General features: G+C 32.3%; 2 protein-coding genes across 6 annotated transcripts in view; one reads left to right on the top strand and one right to left on the bottom strand.

Moving 5' to 3' along the window:
* Nucleotides 1-8,562, top strand: part of LOC106063074 (transmembrane protein 65-like) — a 31,039-nt gene extending 22,477 nt beyond the window's left edge. For all 3 annotated transcript variants that reach the window (XM_056030519.1, XM_056030518.1, XM_056030520.1), the window contains exons 5-8: nucleotides 28-82; nucleotides 850-892; nucleotides 1,681-1,786; nucleotides 3,045-8,562. In XM_056030519.1, the coding sequence (XP_055886494.1) occupies nucleotides 28-82; nucleotides 850-892; nucleotides 1,681-1,786; nucleotides 3,045-3,170 (330 nt within the window). In that variant the 3' untranslated portion in view covers nucleotides 3,171-8,562. The remainder of the gene's footprint in view (nucleotides 1-27; nucleotides 83-849; nucleotides 893-1,680; nucleotides 1,787-3,044) is intronic.
* A 694-nt stretch (nucleotides 8,563-9,256) lies between these two features.
* On the bottom strand, nucleotides 9,257-25,456 carry LOC106063064 (uncharacterized). Of its 3 annotated transcripts, none has more exons than XM_013221379.2 (9): nucleotides 25,356-25,456; nucleotides 21,110-21,383; nucleotides 17,865-19,300; nucleotides 16,524-16,698; nucleotides 15,683-15,879; nucleotides 13,093-14,457; nucleotides 12,071-12,231; nucleotides 11,207-11,309; nucleotides 9,257-10,347 (listed from the first exon to the last, which is right to left on the bottom strand). In XM_013221379.2, the coding sequence occupies exons 2-9, from the start codon at nucleotides 21,306-21,308 to the stop codon at nucleotides 10,186-10,188; spliced, it is 3,798 nt and encodes a 1,265-aa protein (XP_013076833.2). In that variant the 5' UTR covers nucleotides 21,309-21,383; nucleotides 25,356-25,456; the 3' UTR covers nucleotides 9,257-10,185. The 3 variants fall into 3 exon arrangements, with proteins under 3 accessions (XP_013076833.2, XP_055886492.1, XP_013076841.2); XM_056030517.1 differs by having other exon boundaries at nucleotides 11,207-11,306; XM_013221387.2 differs by having other exon boundaries at nucleotides 25,297-25,451.
* Between the last annotated feature and the right edge of the window lie 611 nt (nucleotides 25,457-26,067).

Genomic DNA, 26,067 nt, shown 5'->3' with positions numbered 1-26,067 from the left:
TTGATGTATCTTTGTTTTTTGTTATAGGGTGAATACATTGATGTAACATTGGGTGTCACATTTGGGATCAGCACCATGGCAGGTAAAGAGATTTGGGTTAGACAGTTGAGAAGAGTGTATGAGGTCATAAAGCTGGCAATGCTGAGCATTTTCTTTATTTGCTATGTTTTTTACAAAGTACATAGACAGTTGTTAGATTTTTTATTTCTTAAATCCTTAATCCATGTCATTGAAGGTGCATCATTTAAAATTTTTTTTACTATCTAAGCTTTCTGATTTTTAAGTCATTTGACTAGCACACCAGTTAAAAGTAAAGTAAAGTTTCCCTTTCAGATCTTGTGATCCATGGGGCAGTTGATGTTTAGGTCACCTGTTTCTATAGCCTATGGTTAAACAGCAGGGTGTCATGTGGCCAGCACAACGACCTACCGGCTTTACTTTCCCCCAACTTAAGTTAGATACCCATTAGAGTTGGGTGGACACAGGGGCGCCCTAAAAACCCTGAAATTCAAAATCCCAGTCTTCAATGAGATTTGAACCCAGGCCCCCAGGTTCGAAAGCCAAGCCTTAACCACTCATCCACTGCACCCCCTAGCACACCAGTTGCTGTGGCTAAAAGTAAATAGTATCCTTTATGGCCAATACAATATGAAATGTCCTGAGTACCTTAGTGGATGAATTTCTCACTTTTTCTCCATGAGTTTGAAACTTAAAACCTTTGGTTCTCTTAACCACTCAAAACAATCATGATTCTATATGGATTTAGCACAATTTAGTGGTAAGATCAACACAGTTACTGAATCCTTAAAATAGAAATTTAACGTGTTCATGACTTTCCTCTCTCACTAGCTGCAGCCCTGGGGAACCTCATTTCTGATATTGCTGGATTAGGGTAAGACAACATTTTTTGTCATTTATACTATTGTATTGTAATAGAAAACAATTAATTTGTGCTGGCCTAGAAATTATAAGGGCCATTAAAGGATGTAAATATATTAGTATGCAAACTAATCTAGAACTATAGAATTTTTTTTTCAAAATGCAAATGTGGTATCAAAATTACTAAAGAAAAACTACCTTGGTCATCTATAAAAGGGAACATGATTTTATAATTTAAAGGCTTTTACAGGTATAAGATATAGACAGATATGGACAAAGAAATAAGACAAAGATGTTAGAACTTCACATTATTAATTGAAAACAACTTTCTAATGAATTTTTGTTATAGTGTATCATTGGGTATTTGAGTTTTTTTAGGTATATATTTTGTTGCTTAGAAAAACTTATATTTATTTTGTTAAATTTTTCTGCTTTTTTTAACTCTTTAATTAACTCTTATCTTTAATTTTGAACTACTATTGCATACATGTAGGAGCTGCCAAACACAATTGTAACATGTCTTAGTCTATTAAGTTTTTATTTAATTTACACATTTTAAATATTGTTGATAGTTATTTAAAGCATCTTTTAAAATCTAAAGATTCCGATTCAATACATATATTTTTTTCCTTTTTTTTTTTTTAAACTCAAACTTATTTAATCACAATTAATACCAAAAAATTAAAGTTTTAAAGTAAGTTTCAGTTAAATACACCAAATCTGTCACTTAGTCATCACTTTAATATGCAGCATATATCGTAAGAAAACAGACTTAACTTAAAGATGTTTGTTTATCCCCAGTTCTGCGCACTATGTGGAGATCCTGGCCGCTAAAGTTGGTATGAAGAATCCTCATCTCTCTCCCGCTCAAGTGGACATGGGCAGCACAAAGTTCGCTTCAAATATGGTGAAATATAGTTTTTTTTAATAAAGTTAGCTAATTAGGCATGAAGTTTCCTGATAAAACTGTATGTAAAATATGTAAGCAAAGCACTTACACACTGGAATGTCTTAGTGACAAGCTTTTTATTTGAGCTCAGTGCTGAAAATGATACCAACTGGAAGATCATAGATGTTTGAAAGTTGTGCTGGCCACATAGTATTCTTATTTACTTTTGACTTCATAAACAGTGAACTCTTCTACAACTGACCTATGGACAGATTTCTTGAAAGGGTTTAGTCTGATGGAATTGATAAAACAGGCAGTTTGCAAGACCTTTGGTCAAGAGCCAGTTTTATAAGCTCCTAAATATGTTTTCTTTGCTCTAAATGACCAAGAAAGCTAATAGGTCAATTCTTTTTGCTGACAGCTCAGTACTCTTTCAATTTCAAACTACTGTAAAATATAATGTTTATAAAATCAAGACATAATTTTTGTCATATTTTTTTTTTACATTGAAATTTTGAAAGGTTAAATATTTATATTGATTTATTTCTAACTTCACCACTCTGGAAAAGTTTTTTTTTTTACAATACCTCTATTCAAGTCAGAACTTCATGGTACCAGCAACATAGAACCTGCATGGACGCTGATCTAAAAAATGGCTTTTAATGATTTTTCCTTGGAATTTAACAGTATAGCACTGAGAAAAGAATAACTATCTCTTTGACCATATGGCAAAAATCTAGTTTGACCGTTTTACTTTTTCAATTAAAAAATGAAATAAATTTAATTTTAGCTATAAATTGGAGTAAAAAAACAAAACATGGCATAGTCAGCTGTAGTGTACCAAATAACTGAGTTTTATTATTAAATTTAAAGTAGCTTAAAATTTATTGATAGATTATCTAAGCTTTGATTATATTTTATGTAAATCTTAGATAGATTATGTCCAGATTGTAAATTTAGAAGTAGATCTAGACCATATCATAAGAGTTCTAAATCAGAAGTTTAGATCCAGATCTAGATGTCTATATAATAAATTTACCAATAAATATTTTCTCAATTATACAATGCCCGCTGGCCTAATTGGTAGCATCATATGTTCAAGGAGCTGACAGTGTTAAATTCATAATTTCAACACCTGATTAGAGCTACATTTTTTTTATTTTTTTGTTTAATTTTAAGTTCTGTAAGGGAGGTATTGTTGTTTTTTTTAATGATTTTCTTGTTAAGTTTTTTCTTGTCCAAATCTGAAATACAATTCATTTTTTTTCCCTAACAGGGTAAAATAATTGGTGTGACCATTGGTTGCTTGTTGGGAATGTTTCCTCTACTGTTCTTCAAAGATGACAAAGAAGATAACAAAGCTACCTCAGAGAAAAAAGATTCACCGGAAACTGAGAAATAACTTATTTATTAATTAATTATCTATTAATAACTTAAGCTAGTGGCTCCTAATACACAGCATTGATATCATTTTGATGAGTCATCTGGTTGTTTTATCTAGTGACACAGAAATCGAAGGATAGTTAATAATCATCTTGCCACTCAATAACAATCTTATTTTAACTTTTATTTAGTAAAAAATCAAAATTTATTATGTTGCAATTTATAACTAAATAAATACATTTATCAAATTATTCTATGATTATGTCACATGAGCCATCGAAGCAAATCCCAATTATTTGATGTTGTCACACACACACACCTTCCACTTTTCCAACATTTTTTTTGTTACCATCATGACCTCACCAGATGATTATTTTGAGAACCATTGGCTATTATTATTTTCATAGAAATCATAAGCTATTAAATTTTCCATGGAAACAAATAAATCCTCACTTCTAACAGCAAAGATTACTATATCTACTTAAACTCTCTCGGTATCATCAATTATTGAGCATTTCTGATTTTGTTTTGGGACCATATGAAATCCACGCTTAAACAATTTTCATAAAGTTTTCTAATACCTGTGTCCACCCAACATTAATAGATACAAGAAATAAATGTGGTTGGTCATTGTGCAATCCACGACATCATAGTTAACCATTGGGCATAGAGACAGATGTGCTCCCATTATCTGCTCCCATAGATAGCAAGGTTTGAAAGAGGTAACTTCTTTCTTCTCTAATATCTAGCACCTACTTTTGTGTAAAATTAATGGCTTACCATTTGTAGACAAGTTCAGTAAGCTAAGTTTTAATTAGAAAAATACTTTAGGCATGGTTGAGAAATGCATGGAAATATACCAAGTATCCATGATAATACCAGGAGAGCTTTCAGACAACCATGTTGGGTACGCAGGTTTTCATATTTTGTATAAATTTTTTTTTTTTTTTAAATCTATTCCCCTTTTCTGAAAGTTTTAAAGGTTTTTAGTTTCTAAGTTAACTGTTTTCAAGAGGATAAGTTTTTTTGGGAGACACTTAGGAATGCTCATTAATGAGTCATAGTTTTATGAAAACCTTAATATTAGTTCTTAACAGATAGGAAGAAACACCCAAGTTGGCAAAGTAAACCCTGTCCTATTCTTTTGTTGATGATTGCCTTGGAATACACTTTACATTCTCACTAAATAAGCTCTCCAAGAAACTGCCACCTTTGCCTTTCAGTGTAATTGTATTGTGGAACTTAGCGCTAAGTAGGAAAGATTGCTTTTAAATCTTGTTTTTGTTTTTTATTTTTTAAATTTCTGGTTCTAAGGAATTTACTTGATGTGAGCGTTGTGTGGGTAATAGTTCTCCATGTAAAGAGATGTAGATAGATACTAATGTAGTTGCATTATGATCACAGACACTTGATACAATGCTTTGTGATAGCAGATGGAAAAATGTATTTATTTGCTTGTACCCGCTATTTGAAATGCCTCCTATTAGTTATTATTGGTTTATTTTAATGTACATTAGTATATCACACTACAATGAACACTTGATTTTAAACATATTCTTTCATCTTATTTATTCATTGTACCCCCAGTTTTAACTGTTTCATTTCCTTTTGTTGAGATGGTCACAGTTATTGATTTTGTTATTGGAGTCAAAGTTTAAAATTTTAATCAATCATTGTTTTAGTTCTTTGTTTCCTGACATTTCCTAGTCTTGTTTTTACTGAACAATCAGAAGGCTCATTTGTCAGACTTATATAAACACCAAAATGACATTCTAAATCACACTGAAATATTCTGTATTTTATTTGTCATCATATACATTTTGTTAGAGATGTTTCTCATATCGAAATTAGCTTATGTGCCATTCAAAATAATTTTATATAAACGTATATCACATATAATAATTAAAATATATTTCTAATCAAATATTCTTAATGCCATATATTTCTCTGTCACAATGTTTTTAATTTGTTACAATGCTATTTAAATACTGGAAATGTTTTCAAAGAAAGAAATGGGCCACACTATGAAATGAAAAGTTGATTTGGGGGGAGACTGCAAAAGTTTAGATGTGATTCTGCTTGATTTGTGCCTTTTTCATTCTTTCAAATTATGAGATGTGTGGCTTAGAGGCAGTAACCGCTTGGCTATCTATCAAGTGGGCTCGAATTCGAATCCCAACTTGAGTTAAGTTGTGCTTGTTGACCACCTCAAGGCAGCATGGAAGCCTTCTACATAAGTTCACAAAAAGAGATTGGACCATAGCACACTGAGCATCCTATAGAGTGACAGATGGGCTATACAAATTATAAAAGTAATTGAAAAGAAAATGTGAAAGATGGTCCATTAGGACTTAAAGTTTCTGTGACAACTTTATATATTACAATATCAGACTTTAGTGCCTGAGAAAATCTTCCAGTTTTCTGTCAATTTAACAAATATATCTAGCTGTTTTATTAGCTTAAAAGTAGTTCTTAGAGTTGAATAGATAAATTTTTTTTCTAAGTTTTAAAATATTTTATACAATTTTCCTTTTTTTTTTTAATCATTTTAAGATTTTCTTTTAACTTTTCTTTTGGTCAGTGATAATGGTATTTAGATTAGAACCTGCAGTGGTTATTTTTTTTATTTCTAGAAACTGTTTTTATGTTGTTACTTTGAATAGAATATTAGAAATTTGTTCATTTTATGATGAACTTTCATATTATTTATAATCTTTAATGCCTCCATTTCCTTGATGATTATTGATTTGTAGTTGGCAGTCTTCCGTAAATATTGCTATTAACTGAACCTTAAGCTAGTTTTAGTTAATCACCTTCTAAAACATTGGAGCTATGTTTTTTTTTAAAGGGTTAGGGTTTAAGAGTTGTTTTTTTTAACCGGTTGGTTCTTCACTATTGGGGATTTTCAGGATAAACTAAACAATGTCAAGGACACTAAATTGAACATCAATGTTGCCAACTCAATTAAGAACTGTTGATCCACAAAGCTGAAGAGAATTTGATTCTGCAGTACTAAAAAGTGCACACAATTTTTCAGACGACCTTTTAAAAAAAACCTAGCTTATCACTTCTATTATTCTGTACATCCTATGGTCCAAAAAGCTAGCTATTTAAAGTTTTTTCAGCTAAAATCTGACTGTTTATAGTTATTCCTCCATTGATAATAAGCCATGATGTAATTTTTCTGTAAAATATGTCTTGAAATTATTTGCTTCAACGTCCATGACATTGTTCTTCTTAATTGTTGACAATGAACTTTTTATTGTAAGCTAGACTGGAGAGTATCTCACTTAAAATAGGCTAGGGTAGTTGTTTTTTTTTACCTTTCTAGATACTTCCTCTGCTCTTTTTTTTTTTAAATAATTTTTTTTTTTGGATAGAGGTGGGGGCTTAGTAAAGTATCACATTTTGAGTAAAATATGTTACTAATGTCTTCTGGTGGTGGCTTCATTGATTATTTATTTTCTAAAGGCTGTGAACTATTTATTATTAGATTTATGATACAACATGTCATTACTCTAGGACCTAAGATAGAGTATCAGTGTCCCAGATCTGGGAGTCAAGTTTTATACAGTTTTTTTTTTAATCTTTGAAAAACGCATAACTTTGTTTGATGCATGAATTGTTGTTAATTCCAAAAGCTGTAAATATTGGAAAAGAATGAAAGCTGAAAATTTTGTTTTTATTAATCTGTGGTCAGCCCTAGCCTATATTTTTTTACTACTTTGTAACTATTTTACTCAATTTGAAATGAAATTTCTAAACGTATTCATAATGTACTAGTTCAGTGAACTATCCTAAACTGAACACCTTTGTTTCTGATGCTGGCACAGTGACACTGATACATATCTAACCAACATCTCCTTGGTGTTAGTAAGGTGAACAAATTCTACATCATTCTTTTGTACAATCATTTGTTTCTTTTATTTAACATTGAAGTTTTAAATGTTGTCACATCTGTTTAGTGTTGTGATTTAATTTATTGCAATGTTCATTTAAGTACAAATGTTTTGCTTGTACACTTGTGTTGTACAGTACAGCTACAATTGTTATATAGTTCTTTTCTTGTTTGTCCATGACAATTTTTAAAATTAGCTTTGTTTTCTTTGTTGTTTGTTTTATATTTTGGGGTGTTTTTAACACTTGGAAGAGAATAGTAGCCTCATTATGTTGAATTATTTTAAGTTTGTTGATTAGGTTTACAATAATCACAACAGTTTTTGACTGCCTGGTGGTGTGCTATGTGCTCTAGACTGTTGCCTAGATGTCCCTGGGTTCGAAGCTTGCCCATCCTTAGCCTCCGCCATCCTGTTAGAGGTTTGGGCTGGGATGAAATAACTTTCAATTCTGGAGGAACATCCAAAACAAGTCAAAAAAAAAACAGGATGTTTCTATTTTATCTTTTGATTCAGTTTGTTGATTAGCTTACAATGATGATAGAAGACTTTTTTTTTCCCTGTTCAATCTTTTACACAACTTGTATTTTAATCTTTATCTTCATAATCTGTCTTTGTCCTGTGTGATTAACATGTCAATTCTAGTCAAGAAAAAAAAACTCTATTTAGTTTTAGGTTTCGTTAAAATTATATTTAACAAATAACCAGCTTCATATATCTTGTATGGTTGTATTGAATTAGGATTTATGAGGTGTATTTTACAGAATTGTTATAACAAAAAGGTCTATTTATCATTTTCTTATTATTATTCTTATAATATTCATGTGGACATTGAGCATTGATAATGATGTGACACCCAGAATTCTTCTCAGGCAATGTCTTCTAAACTAATATTGTAAACTGTGTTGTGATTTCTAAAACCTCAACGTTAACACACATTTGTTTAACTGTTTGAACTGTGTCCGCACTATAACTGCTGTATATTAGTATTACTCACCTACCATATAAGAAAAGGTAAAAAAAAATTATATACACAATATTATCGCATGTCTCTTAAACTACCGTATCTTTAAGTAGAATGTTTTAGAGTTCCAAATTTCAAAATCTGTGACATTCCCCTACAAGTAAACAAAAGATAACTTAGCCTTACATTCCCCTGTTGATATCATACTAACCTTATACTAACTCTGTAATGTATACACTTTGTATACAGTAATTTAAAAAATCCTGACTATGTGATATTTTCATCTTAAAATGTAATAAATTGTATAAGAAAGGTGTTGAAAACAAAGATCTCAAGGACTGATATTCTAGAGAAAAATGTAATTACAGTTAGCAATTCATAAATTATTTTATGTTTATTTAAGGGGAATTTTAGTCTCTGTACTACTTGTGATTTTAGAGACTAAAAGAAACAAATTGATATTTCATAATAAGAATATCTTAATTAGAATTGTAATATTTTTATTTCTGGCAATAAACATGTCTCTATTGAAATAAAACAAAATTAAAAAAAAAAAAACTTTTTGTTTTTTTAATAAAGATCATCCCTTAGAGATAATTTTTTTTTTTTTACTGTACCAAAATGTTTGCTCTATGTACCACAACTAGTTGAACAAAGGCAGATATTGTTTGTCCTACTTGTGAGTACACTCAGAAGAGAGACCATTCTTCTTCCTAATTATGTGACCTAAGAGTTGAGTCTTGGAACTCTAGGCTACCAGAAGCTAGCCTGCCTGAACAAACTCACAGAAGTTTGTAATCCTTCTCTGTAACACACCAGCCATGCAAGGGTCTGACATAAAAATGGCAAGTTGAGAAACAGAGTGTGGCTGGTGAAATGTTTGTTGGGGCTTTCTTCGATCCCCACCACTGCAATGGACACCCCAACAGGGGTTCTGTTTTGCCTCCCTGTTGACCTAATGGTTTAACAACCTTTTCCATTGGTGGGCATTGTTGAGGTTAATAAGCATTGCCCAGGATAGAGTGACCATAGAAAATAACATGTGATGTTTAAATGTACAAAAGTTTTGTGCTGTTCCTCATTAGGTTTTAATGAGGCCCATGAATGAGGCCATAGAAAGTCTTCTAAAATAAATCCAGCCTATGATTAGAAAAGGAGTAGTCATAAAGTGGATGTATATATATATATATTATAAATAAAACAAAACCTGTAATGATAGACATAAATTCAATAAACAACACATGGTTTAATTAGGGGTTTTATTGAGCTTAATATTGGGTAGATAAACAGGTTTTCATATGTATAAGAATTATATGTATACAGTTCATGAAAACTGAATCCCAAAATGATCAAGTCTCAATTTGACAGTGAAAATATGACTCTATGATAGAAAAATATGCTGGGAAAAGGGGAGTGGGGGTGGTGAAGATTCTAGATTCCTATTAAAGAGTTTTCAAATATAATTTTAAATTATTTCTTATGAAATCATAGATACAGCAGATGAATCCTGTAATTCATAAAAAATGAACAAAGAAAAAGTGGTGTTGAATGTAAATGACAGTGTGGTTATTTAATTTAGAGTCAACATTTTTAAAGTGTATTTATATCACATTATTATGACATTGGTATTGTAAGTAGGCTAAATATACCGCAAACATTCATTTGTCCCAAGCTGTAACTCCTAAACTATAATGTACACATGTATACAAACTTTCTACCAAGGTGATGTATTTAGTGAAATGTCAAATTGAGAAGTGATGAAAAAAAAAAGGATATCAATGTAAAAAAATGTTTTAGTGTAAAGTGTAAAATTGATAGTAACGTAAAACATTTAAAAAAAATTGTGTAAGAAATGGAAATCCTAAAATAAAGTAAACAAAACAAACTTTTTTGTTGCAATTTCAAGATGGACATCCGGTTTGTATAAATCAATAATATATGAATTTAAAAAAAAAGGTGTCAGTTCACTATATAAAAGCGTTGGTATCCCATGATTCTTTTAGTTCGTTGGAAATATTTATAAATTTAACAACATGGAAAAGTGAGTGTTTTTTTCATAACCCTAACCTATATAATAAACAGTCTAATCAGACATATTGCAGATCTGATTCTTTTAAGTTTAAACTTTTATAATTCAACACCTAGAACATTCTATTTTGAGAAACTGTCTCCCTCTAAATATAGAAATCTTGAGCACTTAAATAACCCTTGGGTGTTAAAAGTACAACCTTTCTGTCTGAATGTTTCATTTGATTTTCCACTTCCTTAAATCCTTTATCTCTGGACACAATAAAGAAGGGGATAGAGGTTGGCAGTCTGTCATCTACTTTAGCAATCTGAAACAAAATGCTTTCAATTCAACATTCAAAGAAATTAAACAGATTATTGGTCTCTATAACTTAAAAATTTCTTGGCCAGAACTTACTGGGATATAAAGATTCTCTACCAATTTAGTTCATCTTACTTCAGTAAAAGAACATTAAAATATTGGAAATATATTGTTTGTGAGGCAGAAAGTTAATTAAATGGAAGAGAATTGCCCAACAGTTATGGAGATAAATAATACAAGTATATTTTGAATCATGACATTATTTGTACATGTATAGGACAATGCCAGAATTAAAATCTCAGCTCAAGAACTTTACTCTAATCCACAGAATTCATTAATTGTTGTTTTTACAACAAATTTTGACACAAAAATACCTTTGGTACAGCTTTGCTTTCTTTGACAGAAAATTCTAACAATTCTAAAATTAAATTTATTAATTGAAACTAATTGTTTGATCTTAATCAAAATATTGCACTAAGGTGTCAACATTTCTTCATCAGGATGGCTGCCTGGTCGTGCGGATGGCTGCCTGGTCGTGCGGTTTGCGTGCTGGACTGTCGTTCAGAATTATCGATGGTCCAGGGTTCAAACCCTGCCCGCTCCCATCCCCCGTCGTCCTGCGGAAGGTTTGGACTAGGAAGTAATTATCTTCAACTCTGAAGGAACATCCGAAATATGTAAAACATTTTTACAAACAGTTAATCTGATATCTCCACTTTAGATTACATGTTCAAACATCTAATAATAATAAAATATATATTTTGAATAATCTCAAGACCAACTAGGCCTATCTAAATGTTTGATCTCTGTAGGCTAACAGTGGCTTTAAAAAACAAAAAAGCACCTTGAAATACAATGGTACTCACAGTTAAGCACATTGCAAAGTCTGCAGCATCTTTGGATGTGCCAATATCAATGGATACATGTACACGGTTTTCACATTTGAGAGCACAGTAGAGGGGATACCTACTAGGTTAAGAGTTAAACATAACCATCACACAAGAATCCAACACAATCATGAAACAAACAAACACAGTCACTTTAAGCAACTTCAAAAACTGTGATTCACAAAATGCTAGCCTGAATAGGTATTGCACACACAAAAAATAGGAGAAATTAGCTAGATCTAGACTTTGATTCGAAAGAAAAATACAAAGATCCGGCTTTAAATGATTTCTGAACAAGTTCTTCAGAAGTTACCTAAATATTTCAATACAAGCTATTGTTTTACTTCAGTTTTCCAAATATTTTGTGTGATGGGATTTTACTCTGCTGCAATTAAGTCAAAGTGCAGAAACAAGCTTGACACTATATCAGATAATGGAATTTAACTTAGAATATTGTGCCCATAAAAATAATATAATTTATATTTATGTATAGCTCATAAATCATTAGGTCATAAATCATATTTTTTCATAATAGTAAGTTTATATTTTATTATACCTAAGTTTTATACTTTGAAAAAAATAAATAATTATACTAAATAAAAGTGTTCTGCTAAATTTTCTTAATGTGCAAAGTGCCCCGTTACAAATTGGAAACTCGGCCATTTATATTTCATTCAATCATCACACAGCAAGCTTACAATCTTAAATTTTAATGAAACAATTACTAAACATGATCATTTTATCAATTAAATAATATCACACATTTAGAACACCATTATCAAATAAGAGGTTATTATTTGTGTAAGTTGGCTTATTACAGTCAATGAAAAAAAACACACTTACTTGGCAAAGAAAGTTTCCATATGGTAAGGGGTACCTGGTCTGCTGCTAATGAAGCCCCAAACAAAAGAAGCTGGCAATAAAGGTTCTATAATTAGGTCAAAAATCATAAAATTTTCAAGATCAGCAAAAATAATTCTGTCCATTTGAGCCAAATGGTCCATCTGAAATATAATAAACATAAAAATTGTAGAGAATTAAAACATAAGGCATTCTAGCTCAATTACAATACAATGAACAAGAAAATACAAAAAAAATTCTTTATAAAAAAAAAACCTCTCTTACAACTAATCTATCAATAATGTAGACGTTATTTCCCTTATTTAATATCAAACAAAATAATAAATTATCAATACTTAATAGAATAATTGGCAAATTTTTTATTTATTTATGTTTTGTTAGGTACACTAAATAATTGTATAAAGTATCAACTTGATCCGAGAATGTGTGTGGGAGAAATAGCACTAACATTTATTTAAGGGGACTAAACCCTACTAATTTAATCATATCTGTGAATACTGAAGGATTTATTTCCATTATTAATATCAAACGCAATAATATTAATTACTAGTAATTGATTGACTCATTAGTTAATGTTTTGCATTGATTCATGTCTTGTCTACGCCAATGAATAATTGTGCTAAGTTTAATTTTATGTGAGAATGAGCGTGGGAGAAATAACGTGTACACACTTTTACCAGACAGACAGACATATTGATAGACAGAGTGAGTTGATATAAGCTTTATAAAAAAAAAGCCCTATCTAGAATTGACCATACCTCTAGTATCTACTACTACATCTAATGCTATTAGTTACAATAATAGTATTACTAAACATAATTTTGTTTGTGAATGTTTAAAGATTGTGTTTGATAATAATTAGGAAAGAGTCATACCATATTATATGTGATACATCAAGATATTTAGTTGTTTTATCAATACAATCAGCTCCAACTAATGCTCCCTCAAAAAGAAGCTATTTGGTGCAAGGTAACTAGAACCATAGAATCAGTACAAAAGCTTACCTGGGGTGACATAATTTTGCTGAGGCCTGCAGACTCCAAAAATTCTTCCGATGTAGAGGGAATATCGAAAGTGAAGGGGCCATCTAGGCATAGGCGAAGTGAAGGATCCACCAGCGCTGTTGATCTCAGAGTTTCAGCACAAGATTGCTGCGGCTGTATGGCTGTTTGTTTAATGTCTTTATTCTTAATGATTGTTGAATGATACAATTTGAAGTAACAATAATTACATGAGCTTTTATAAGGTGTCTTGTAGTCATTAGTGTGTTTGCGACCTTTACCCTTGCCTTTATTAGTTTTATTCCTTTTACAAGGACATTTTCTAAAATTCTGAATGCCTTTTAATATCTCAAGTTGTACTGCTTGACTAAGTTCACTATTTTCATGATTAGAGGGGAGATTATCATTATTTTGTGCAAGATCAGATGACTCAGTCACAATGGGACCTTGTCTTGAGCTGCTTGTATCAAAGGCAAATGAACATAAATTCCATAATCCAAAAGATTCATGACTGACAGATTCCCCTTGTGTCAAATGGTTTCCATCAACTGCATAGGAATTGCACTCACTTGGTAAATGTATTTCTTCAGACAAATAGCCTCCATCCTTAGTGGAAGAAGAAGGACTTGAAGACAACTGGAGAAAAACATCCGTTTTAACAGCTGCCCCTTCATCAGAACTTTCAATGTTAAAATCTTTAATCTGAGATAGTTTTCTTTTCTTCTTCTGATCAGGTGACAGAGATAAGTTATGTTTTCTTTTCAAAGATGTGCCTCTCTTCCCAGGCAAACGTTTTTCAACGGAGTGACCAGAACTGTGATTCTGACTTGGACTACCATCTTCTTGTTCTTCATTTCTTTTTGTGTTACTTCTCCCTTGCTTCTTCAATCTATGAGATGTATTGGTCTCATTGTAATCATAAGAACAAGAAGCCTCAAACTGATTCGTTGACTCGGGTGCTTTGTTCACCAAATCATTTTCGCTACTACTTGAAAGGTCGCTGACTTCATTACAAAAGACTGCCACAGCTTTATCTATTTTAACTTTGTTTGAATTTAGCTTCTTTCTGAACATAGATATTTTCTTCTGGTATAGTTTAGACTGGCAAGAGTCTGAGAGAGATGGCTCAGAGATCGACGGCCCAACTGTGGTTTTAAGCTCTAAGTCGTTTTCTGTAGCAACATTGCAGTCTGTTATGCCACATCGTAATATAAACTCTCTGAGACTTTTTGCTTTAAGAGATAGCACAGGACCTTGGAGGGGGCAATCTGTGTGAATACACAGCTGTGACTGAGATGTTTTTGAATAGATAAACTGTCTACATTCAGCACAAGCAAGGTGCGTGAGGAAGGAATTGAAAACGTCAATCTGTTGAAATGAAACATTGAAAGGAAGATAATAATACAAGAAATCCTCACATTTACTAGCTGTTTGGTAGCCGAGGCATATAGGTTTCCTAGCCTCAAGGAATTGGTGAACTATAAAATGGATTGGTTAACATGGAAAATAAAACTTGATCGCAGTGGATTACCTCATTGCTCTGAGATATTCTGCTAAAATCTTTGGGGTGAGCATTCAACAAAAGGCCGGTCTGAAAAGTTCCCCATCGCCCATCACAATGGATGCTATCCAGGGAGCAGTATCCTAAAATGGCAGTTTAGCCCAAGGAATATGGTGATTACATAAAAGGTATATAAAGGAATTCCCTTAGGTCTTCAATTTGTTTGGACGGGTGAGGAGACAAGGGGCAGCTTGGGAACTGTAGGAGACCTTATTACAGTGGGATACAAACTTGAAGGGCCTTGACCATAGAGAAACTTTCAGATATTATTAAAGGGAAAGAGTCTCTGCCTCATTCCTGACCATTGTCAGAAATCCTTTCCAGTAACCTAGGATGTCACAGGGTTGTCACAATGGCTCCAACCCTAAGTAGACTTTATTGAAGCTTGTTTGATGGAAGCTAGTTTTATGACCAACCTTGACTGAGAAGCTCAAGAAAAAAAAAAGAAAGTTTCCTTTCAACCTAGCAATCAATAGATGATGCTAAGTTTATCTGTTTATAGCCATTGGTTAGCATGAGTGTTATATAGCCAGGTTAATAATCAATTGCCTTTTTTTTCCCCCAATTGAGACCTAGGTATTAACCATTTAGAGCAAGGTAACTTTAGCACAAATCACAAATTAAGCCAAAAGCATTATTTCAGCTTAAATACTTGAAAATAATCAATGCATTTGTTCAATTATTCTTGACCTTTCTGGGTGCTGAATTGATTTTTAAAAAAAGCCCTTAAATTTATGATTAATATCTAGACTTGTTAGTTCTGGACAGCATTATGTCATAAACTACATTCTATTCTTTCTTAGTACTAGTGACATTACATTTTAGTTCAAATTCTTTTGCTTTAACAAGGTTCAAAGTTAGGTCACTCCTTTGGTGAATGAAACAGAGATATTAAATGTCAGCAACTATCTGCTTCTAGAAGTTGACTTTATTCCCAAAACTCTTTGGTTGATGTGAGAACCAGAAAAATTAAGAATTCCTATCGGTAAAAGCTCATGTAATAATAACAATCTCTGTGCACTAATCACTCACAGATGTTTGGTGACACTTGGAGACAACTCTGTGTGCTTCCTTGAGGTGAGAGTTGAGTTGGAGAGGAGAGAGGAGCTTCAGCCCACAGTCTTCACAAAGCAAATCACAACCAACTTTCTGACACCTGGATTTGAACTCCTCCATAACCCTGTAAGGAACAGGGATTGGTGAAGACAGGTGGCAACTCTTCTGATCATCTGAAACAAGTAAATCATATCAAGAAAAAACATGTTCAGTTTTGAAACATAAAAATTAAGTATGTATAAGATGATACAACCATCAGTGTTTCTAAAGAAGTACAAGTAATCACTTGCATATTCTATCATTAGAATGCAATTGCTGGTTAGCACTTCTAAGCTAAATAAGTGCCAAAAGAAGTGAAGCACTCAAAGCTTTACATGGCCCATGTTTGTTGCCAACAGTAAAAACTATTTGTCAAATATTAAAGAGACAATGACTAAAAAATAGAAGTACCAAAATATCTTTCCACGATAGAATTGAATTTTAAACAAATCATAACGTATAAAAGATACTAAATAAAAGGTGACTTTTACCACTTGAGATTTCAATCTTATATTTCTGTTGACTTGCTTTTGTAGCTTTTACAAACAAATTTTAAGAGCAAGTGAAATGCTATGAAGTTTCTAAAGCTTTTAAACTCAATAATAAATATTACACTACAAAGTAGGCATGTATTTGAAACAAAATCATAAAAACAAAACATTTAAAGTATAAAATAAAAACTTGGATGTATGAATTCATAAACAGAATGCAAACTGAAATTAGAAAAGCCAAGAAACAAAACACAATTTTATCCAAACAGAGGCAGGCCATGTCTCACCAACAAAAGAAAATGATGTGATGTAGTGATTGGAACTCTCCATATGCTGAGCAGCTGAAAGGAAGCTTGGGAAAAAAGACAAGCACTGGGGACAGGTATAGACAAAGAAAGATACAGGAGGCAGCAGTGGCAAATGGTCTTGAGTCAACATGTGATCTATACAAGAGGACTCCTCCTGAAAACACATTTAGTTACATTCAACTTCTGCTTTATGTTGATGCAGTTTAATGCTAAAATAAAAAGAATTCTACTAAGACCGTGCTACTTACAAACATTACAAATTTTAAAAAAATGTAACACATGAGCTATCAGTATGTCAAAGAAAAATAGAATTAGTCAAATCAAACCCTTTCTTTTTATAAATATGATCACATTAATGCAGAAAGACATACACTATCTCTCTCTCTATCTATCTATGTGTAAATGTATATATATAAATATCTCTGTCTCTCTATATCTCTCTCTATCTATCTATTCTATCTAATCTATCTAATCCATCTATCTAATCTATCTATCTATCTCTCTCTCTCTATATATATATATATATATATGTACCCCGACAAAATAGCGCCGACAAAGTATATTTCAGTCATTTTGAAAGAAATACTTAGGACATCTTAAAATATGAATAAAGCCAATATTTTTTTTTTTGTAATGTTATCATTATTTTGCAGGAAACACTTTACATACCTTAAAACATAAATATGCAAACAGTAAGAAGAAATTATAATAAGCTAAAATTATTAATTTCAAAATATATCATTTATTTACATTCCATAATCAAGATTTCTAATTATACTATAACACACATGTGTAACACATCATCCTACCAACTTAACCTAACCTTTGAACGGGGTCACCACATTTCAAAATCATTATTATTTTTTACATTTTAAATATTGGTGAAAAAGAGAATGAGATTAAATTTCCAACTATTCTCTTTCTCTGCAAATATGGCATACCATTACATCTATTAATAGTGAAGAAGAAAGTTTAAAAAAATAAAGTTTCCTTTACAGACCTTGCGTTCTTTAGAAGATAGAGACCTTAAACAAAAAATCTTGCCCAATATCTTCACTTACTAAAATCCGGTACTTTCATATACATCATATACAAGTCCACGCTATTTTGTCTTGCGCTACTTTGTCGGGTCACCATATATACACAATGGAGTCTAATAAAAGTATAATATAAAGAAAAGAACAACAACCTGAATGTATAGAATAATAACAAATACTACCAATAGTTGATATGTAGTTGAGAAATATATTCAAGCAGTGAAAAGCATATATACTCCGAGGCAATATAATTTATTTAAAAAAAAAGAAAGAAAAAACTTACCGCAAATGTGAGACCACATGATGGACATAGAAAATTAGCAAGCAATGGCAATGTTCCATTAACCAGTGTTTTCGTAGGATTGCACTGAGAATGTTCCAGGGTAGACAAATGATACCTATACAAGGTTTCATCTATGAATGTCATGCCACAGTTAATGACTGGACATGTCAATACTTCACAGCAAGTTTTTCTAACATTATTGAGGTACTCAGAAACGACTGAATGGTTATTTCCATTTACTGAGTCTAGATTTATGGTCTCTTTGCTTATGTTATTGCTTTCTACCCCAGGTGTTAAGGGGTTTGATTTAATTGGACAATGGCTTTGTGCAGTGGTGGCCATAAAAATTGCAGGGGGTAAACTGTAATCAGGGTCTAGCAGTGCATCATTTTGAGAGTCACTCTGCTCTATCACATTTTTCTTATTTTGATCTGGTGTGAAGACTTCATCCTGTTGTACTTTCTCATTATCATGTGTCAAGTTCTTATCCCAGTCTTGAGAATTATTGTTCATGTCAAGCCAAGCATCTGCATTATCTTCACAGTATTCATTGAACACTAGATTATCACACTGCATATAATAAATCTTTTGATCTGCTGTAAAAACTTCATCCTGTTGTGCTATCTCATTATCAGGTGTCAAGTTCTCATCCCAATCTTGAGAATTATTGTTCATGTCAAGACAAGGTTTGACTTTAGAAATATCTATAGATTCTAATGATCTAATTCTAAGATTATCACATAGGATATTGGAAACCTTTTGATCTGCTGTAAAAACTTCATCCTGTTGTACTTTCTCATTATCAGGCATGAAATTTGCATCCAAGTTTTGAGAATTATTGTTCATGTCAAGCCTTGCCTCGAATTCAGGGTCATCTACACAGTTTGGATTCATCGATCTAGCTCTAAGATCACACAGGATATCAGAATCTGAGTTGTTATTGTTACTTACAGTAACCTTGGAAATCTGAAGTCTACTTACTGATGACATCAAACTGTCAAAACTCGCCTTTTCTACCACATTTGTCTTCAAATTCTGAAAGGTTATAGGTTGAGATTTTAAGCGCAAGTTAGTAACTGAATCACATATGCCATGAGATGAGCAAGGTGAAACATTCTCTCCTGATACAAAATTTTCGTCACATTTTTCTAAGCTATATCTGCAGCCATAATGTGATACACTGTTATTGCTTTCAAGAAAGTTGACACATTTATTTTTCAGGATGCCCTTTAATGGCTTCTTTATACACTGCATGGAAAGGTTAGGCTGCAAAGGGTTATCATCATGGCTGGATACAGAGTAATCAAAGCAACTTTTATTGGAGTTATTATCTTTGTCAGCTGAACTGGATCGAGTAGACACACTGCTGAATGATTTCTTTAATATGCCCTTGCTAGATTTAGCTACTGATAAGGTACTTTTGCACCGAAGAGAAGCTAGATTATGAAAAGAAATGAAGGAAACATAGAAATTTTACTTTCTAAAAGTAAAAAAAACACTAAAAAAAAATTCTTTATTTAAAAAAACAAAGCTTATATTAAGTGTAATTGCATCAATTAGTATGAATCAGTCATGTAATTATATGCATGATTGACCTAGACATAATAAATTTGTGCGACTAAAATTTTTTTTACCTACTGCGCTATGATCCTATCACTTATCTAGACCATTTGTAAAAGTTTCAAAAAAACATGCTCAATCAGGGCTCAAGAGTCCTTAAGGGGACTAATTTGAAACTTTAACCACATCTGTCAGGTACAATTTCTTTCCCTTGTTTAAGATACCAAACAAAATAATTAATTACCAATAATAAATTAACTAATTGGTTAATTTTTAAGATTATTTCTTGTGTTGTCAGGTAAAAGAAATAATTGTGCAAAATTTCAGCTTAATCTGAGATTGGGTGTGGGAGAAATAACGTGTACAAACTTTTTACCATAAAGACAGAGAAAGTGAGTTGATTTAAGCTTTGTAAAAATTTAAAATATTATTCAGGAAAAGAAAAATCCAAACTATTTATTAAAAACTATACTAATAATAGTATAGTATAGAAATGATAGAATTGATTTTGCATTTTGAAAGGTGCTCATAGAAAATTAATTTTGGCAACTATAGCCTAAATGTATCATTATGAAACAAAACAATTTGAATCTACTTGGTGTGTTAAGAAGCTATTTTAACAAAGCAAATAGCTATAACCAGTTCTGATTTTTTAATGCCATACAAATTTATATTATAAAAATTATTAATTTTTCTAGCATAGTTAACTTTTCAAGTTTCAAAATCAGACAGATACATGCTTTACATAACCTCAAAAAAAAAGTATATATAAAAAATAAGATTTAGTACTTAAGTAGTAGTACCAGTAAGTACATTAATTATGCTACAGAAAGATCTTAAGTATCACTTACAAAGAATGCAACACAAAATGAAGAGATTAGAAACAGGATTAATACAGTAATTAGACCCCATGATGACCTGCTAACTACTGTAAAAAAAAACGCAAACTTAAATTAGCAAAGACCTTCCTTCAAGGAATAGTACCAGGAAAAGAAGAAGAGGCAGACAGAGAAAACAATGGGAAGACAACATAAAAGAATGGACAGGCCTGTCAATGAAAGAAATTCTATCCAAGGAAAAATAGAGGAATGGAGAAAGATGGTTTACAGATCTTGTGTGGTGCCCCAATGGTTTTGGAAAAGAAGAAGAAGAAGAGAGAGAAAACAATGGGAAGACAACATAAAAGAATGGACAGGCCTGTCAATGAAAGAAATTCTATCCAAGGAAAAATAGAGGAATGGAGAAAGATGGTTTACAGATCTTGTGTGGTGCCCCAATGGTTATGGAAAAGAAGAAGAAGAAGAGAGAGAAAACAATGGGAAGACAACATAAAAGAATGGACAGGCCTGTCAATGAAAGAAATTCTATCCAAGGAAAAATAGAGGAATGGAGAAAGATGGTTTACAGATCTTGTGTGGTGCCCCAATGGTTCAACAGACAAATGGGATGCGTCAAGATTAAGTAAGTACTGACAGTCATTAAAATGACAAAAACTAATTGAAATTGTAAGGAAAAAAAAAGATTATAAATCTATCAGTAATTATCCAATTTTACTGTAATAAAATAATAATCTTTTTTTTATTAATTTACTTTAAATTTTCCACCTAAGTAGTGGAAAATTCCCTAAAGAGTTAAAATTTGGCATGTTCATAAGTAAAAAAAAAATATTCTAAAACGATGCTTACATTTTTTCTGCTTCAAATGTTCTCCAACTGTCTTTTGGTAGTCACTGTGTTCTGGAAAAATAATGGTCGCATTTAGGTCAAACCAAACATGCTTTTTAATTTCAATCTTTTTTGGCTTGGTCTTTCTAACCCCCATGAGGTTCTCTGAATTTGAGGAACGAGCCGACTTTTGCTTCTTGACTTTGCAGGGGGGCTTCATTGTAGGTTTTGAGACTGAGGACTTTCTCTATAGGTATACTTGACTAGAGTAAAAATATATTCATGTTGTTGTAACCTACAGAAAAAAAAATGTTAACATTTGAAAGTAATTGTGTGGCAGAAAATAAGAATTTTTTGCTATGGATAACTAGTCTTAAAGTATGATTTTATCAACTATCAAAATTTAACATGCAAAAAAATCATGCATAATCCTCTTGGCTACCCCTCAATGGGGCTTGACTTTGAATTCTGATTGTTGGTTGTGTTTGCTGAAAGCATAAAAAAAAAGTAAAGCTTCCCTTTCAGACCTTGTGGTCTATAGGGCAGATGATATAAAGGTCATCTGTTTCTGTGGCCAATGGTTAACGAGGGTGTGGCCAGAACAATGATCAACCGCATTTACTTTTTCCCAACTAATGTCAGGTACCCATTAGAGATGGGTGGACTCAGAGGCGCCCAAATATCTTGAAATATAAAATCCCAGTCTTCACCAGGATTCAAACCTGGGAACCCTATTCGGAAGCCAAGTGCTTTACCGCTCAGCCTACTTGAGAGCATAAAGGTAGCACGAAAACCTTACCCCAGACATCCCCTACAACCCACAGATCCACAAGAGATTGGACCAGAGTGCACTGAGCATGCAATAGCATGAAGGATGAACTATTTAAGTTAATGTTTGCTGATTGATTCATGTTTTGTCAGATACAATGAATAGTTGTGCAAAGTTTCAACTGGATCCATGAATTGGAAGTGGGAGAAAAGACATTTTCAAACTTTTTACCAGGCAGTCAGACAGACAGAGTAAATATAAGAGACCATCTGACAAAAATGATGCCATTTTTAGTGATACAATTTCCAAGTAGTCAGCTCTGGAAAAAAAGGAAGTACTATCAGGGTACTTTTCACCCACTGAACAATGACAATTTATAAGCAATTTTGAATTTCTTGAGTATTTTGAAATAATTATTTAATAATAACTAAGGTTAAATTGGTTAAGTGTAGATCTAGTTCCTTTCAGTAACTTTCATTGGACAGATTAATAATAGATTAATTAGTTACATCGAAAAGAGCATGATTGTGAGTCATTATATCTATGACATCATCATTATGACATTTGACATTCATTATGTTTTATGCTAACCTAAAATATTTAAACTATATATAATAATAAAAACTTTTATGAGTAGGCCTAGATCTAGAATATATATAGATCTAAATCTATAGATATATAGATGATAGATCTAGACTTAAAACCCATATCTTCAAAAACTTGACTTCGACGTCTTCGAATCGATCTCAACTTTTGAACTTAGAGTAACTTACATCTATCGAACACCTTCGTTTTAAGGTACTTATCGAACACCCCATTGTATTTTTTAAAATTCTCCTTTATTTCGATGATTATAAAGAAACTAGTCCATTCATATTGTGCATCGTCCATTTCTTTATAGTTAAGTTATAATTAGTTTCATTTTCACCCGAGGGTCATTTTTTTACTTATATTCAAAGTGCATTGGTAATATTGGTATAAAAATTTCACATTTTCTGAACTCTTGGGAAGAGTGGAGTGAGTCTCGGGTTAAGGGTATTTTTTAATGCTAATGATGCTTCAACTCAAAAAAAACTATATAATACGCTTCTAATTAGGCTGAGAAATATTTACAACTATTCATTTGAAAGTGTCCTTTGTTACCTAAACATGAAAATTGAGGTTTAAAAAGGGGGTGTTCGATAATAGCAGTTTTTATATAAGCAATCTCAGCGTCGTAAGATATCGAACGCCATTTTAATGTTAAAAATAAACATCAAAGGGATATAACCCAAAGAAGACAAAATATTTAAATTATATATTTTTTAATTGTTATTTTTTAAAATAATGTAATGCAAAGTACAGATATAAATTAATCATATGTTACAATTTGTATCAGTTATTTGTGGTTTACCGTAAATGTGCTATATTTTTTAAAGTAAATAGATTTACATCGATATATGCACTAATTGTACCCATTTTAAAAGCTTGATTTTATGACACATATATTATTGCTAGATGCTAACAGTACAGAGTGTATCGCTCTGCACCACATTCTTTTTCAGATGCCCCATTCTATTAACTTCTGAATTTGCCCCATTCTATTAACTTCTGAATTATGTGTTATAAACCAATACCTAGCGCATGTGCTTGATGTGAAGAGATATTAATAAAACGAAAGGGCAAAGGGGGAGGTATAGAATGCAGATATGGTATTTTGAAATAAAAATGTCTTGGGCAGGTAAAAAAAAAAGGTCGGGGGGTGGGGGAGAGAAACAGTCAAGACACTGTATCCAGAGATCATCAATAATTGATCGACCATTAGAATGTGACGTCAGCCTCAAATACATAGAGTCAGTTGTGCTTCTCGATCTAGACGTGTGGCGCCGGGTCTATAAAAATATTTATATATACATATATATATATATATATATATATATATATATATATATATATATATATATATATATATATATATATATATATAATATATATTTGCCATAAAGTATGATAAAGCTCATAATGCGCTACAAAGACACTCCTTTGAAACATAACAAATACACAAAATAATAACAATAACGCATTTAACCACTCTCTAATTCTGCCTACACCCCCTTACCCGCGCTTCCACTCTCCAACATTCACACTTTTTCAGTGCAAAGTAACAACGTAAATTTCAAGACTCAATCCAAAAGCAGCCACCAGACTAACACACAACAACAAAAAAATGGTCAGTGATAGCGTAACACACAGGTGTAAACCAGGCCATCAACACAAGTAAAGTTGTAGTAAGAACAATGTTGAGGGGAAAGGGGGAGGAGCCACCAGTCGAGTACCTACGGTCAAGCCGCTAATTAGGTCACAAAGACTAGGCATGATAAATACGTAGTATATATAGATATGTTGTTTGTGTGTGTGTGTGACAAATACTAAGCGTGCTCTAAAATACGTTTTTTTTTTGGTCAACCAGGTGATTTAGGGAGGGCGGATTTATCTACATCTATAGGTAACACAGCTTGCAAGCCACCATAGCATTTCAGCACCCCCCCCTCCCCGCCCAGATCGAAAAATATCTAGCACTGACTTTTGGGCTGTTACATACACTGAGCGTGCTAGATCGGCGGCTAGTTACGTAGGGCCGCGTACCGTATGTTTTGTTTTTAGGTCAACCAAGTAAACTGTTGTGTCCTGCAATGACTTGGGGAGGGCGGGATTATCTATTGGCTACCAAAGCTTATTAGGCTCTCCCTCAAATAAATAATATCTGGATTTAATTTATTAATGGCCTTATGTCTCAAAATAGCTTAGACCTAAATAAGTACTACGGTAATGCGTTACTGGGCTTAGCACCGTCAGTTTCTAAGCAGAGCTGATCAGTGATAGATTCCTTCGATGTGGACCATTTGAAAATGACTAAAAATCTGTCTTTCTTGACATGGCGTAAAAAGAAAATGATATAAATAAAAAAAATATAGATTATAACACTTTTGAAACACCATACTTTTCACAAAATTTTAGGATTATAACACTTTGAAAACACCATACTTCTCGTGTGTTCGATAAGTTCTTAATATGTTCGATAAGATAAGATAAAGCTAAAAAAGTGTTCGATAATTTAAGCTTTTGAAATCATCAACCTGACCCATTTTAACATCAAATATAAGTTTAACTATGAGTAGTAATAGAATAAAACATGTCTACTTTTTAAGAAAAATGGATGAGGAGTTCATATATACAATCAGTTTTTTTCTAGGTCTAATTTTTACGGAGATACACAAATTCAAACATAAAAAATGTCGGCGAATGAGCTTAACTTGTTCGATAAACGTAAGTTACTGTATGTCAAGTCGAATCTAAATAGCCTACTCTCTATCTAAAGCCTAAGCTATATTTAAGTTGTCTAGATCTAAGCAATAGATTTAGACACTCTCTTCTTGATCTACTAGAAAAAATGCCTTACATTAAGAGTTTAATCTTTTCTGAATTAGATTTAGATCTAGAATCTAGCTAGAATAATACCCTAATAGTGAAGTGACTACTGAAATTCATAAAGTTTCGCCATAAACTCAACTGTCAAGTGGCAACAAACATCCGAAAAAAAAGGAGTTAAAATTTAACGATACAAAATTTAGATCTATAAATCTAGTCCATAGAGTATATATACCTATGATCTAGTCTAAATCTAAATTTAGTGACAAGTAACCAATATCTAGATCTATTATATAATATAGTACCCACTAGGATTTACCCATATGGATTTACCCATATACGCTCATAGTAGGCCTATTAGAAATCTAAATAGTTCTATGATTTACCTAAAACTATATATATATATAGGCCTATCTAGATCTTATCTTATCTTATCTTAGTCTATATAGCTCCTCCTTCGTGATCGAAGATGAGCACATTTCTCATATCCTATGAACTCAAAGATGACTGTAAAGTCCTAGGCCTATACTTGCTTTAAAAAGCCGCCGCATACATGGCATGGGTAGGTTTGGTCAGTTGCAGATAGGCCTGCTTCTTCTCTCAGCTTTTTTGTTGGTTCGGCGCTCTTTCACGCTGGCCACTCTCATTGCTTCGTATCTCGTGACTCCGACACTTACAGCTTCACGCCACGAGGAGCGATCGAGAACTAATATATTTCTCAGACGTAAATGTCAATATCACACTCCTTGAACGAGCGCTTGTATTGACCTCGCTGGGAGCGCTTTACTGCACACAGCTCCCC

Source organism: Biomphalaria glabrata, chromosome 5 (genome assembly GCF_947242115.1).
Source record: "Biomphalaria glabrata chromosome 5, xgBioGlab47.1, whole genome shotgun sequence".
NCBI lineage: Eukaryota > Metazoa > Mollusca > Gastropoda > Planorbidae > Biomphalaria > Biomphalaria glabrata.
This window is presented reverse-complemented; position numbering and strand designations above follow the sequence as displayed.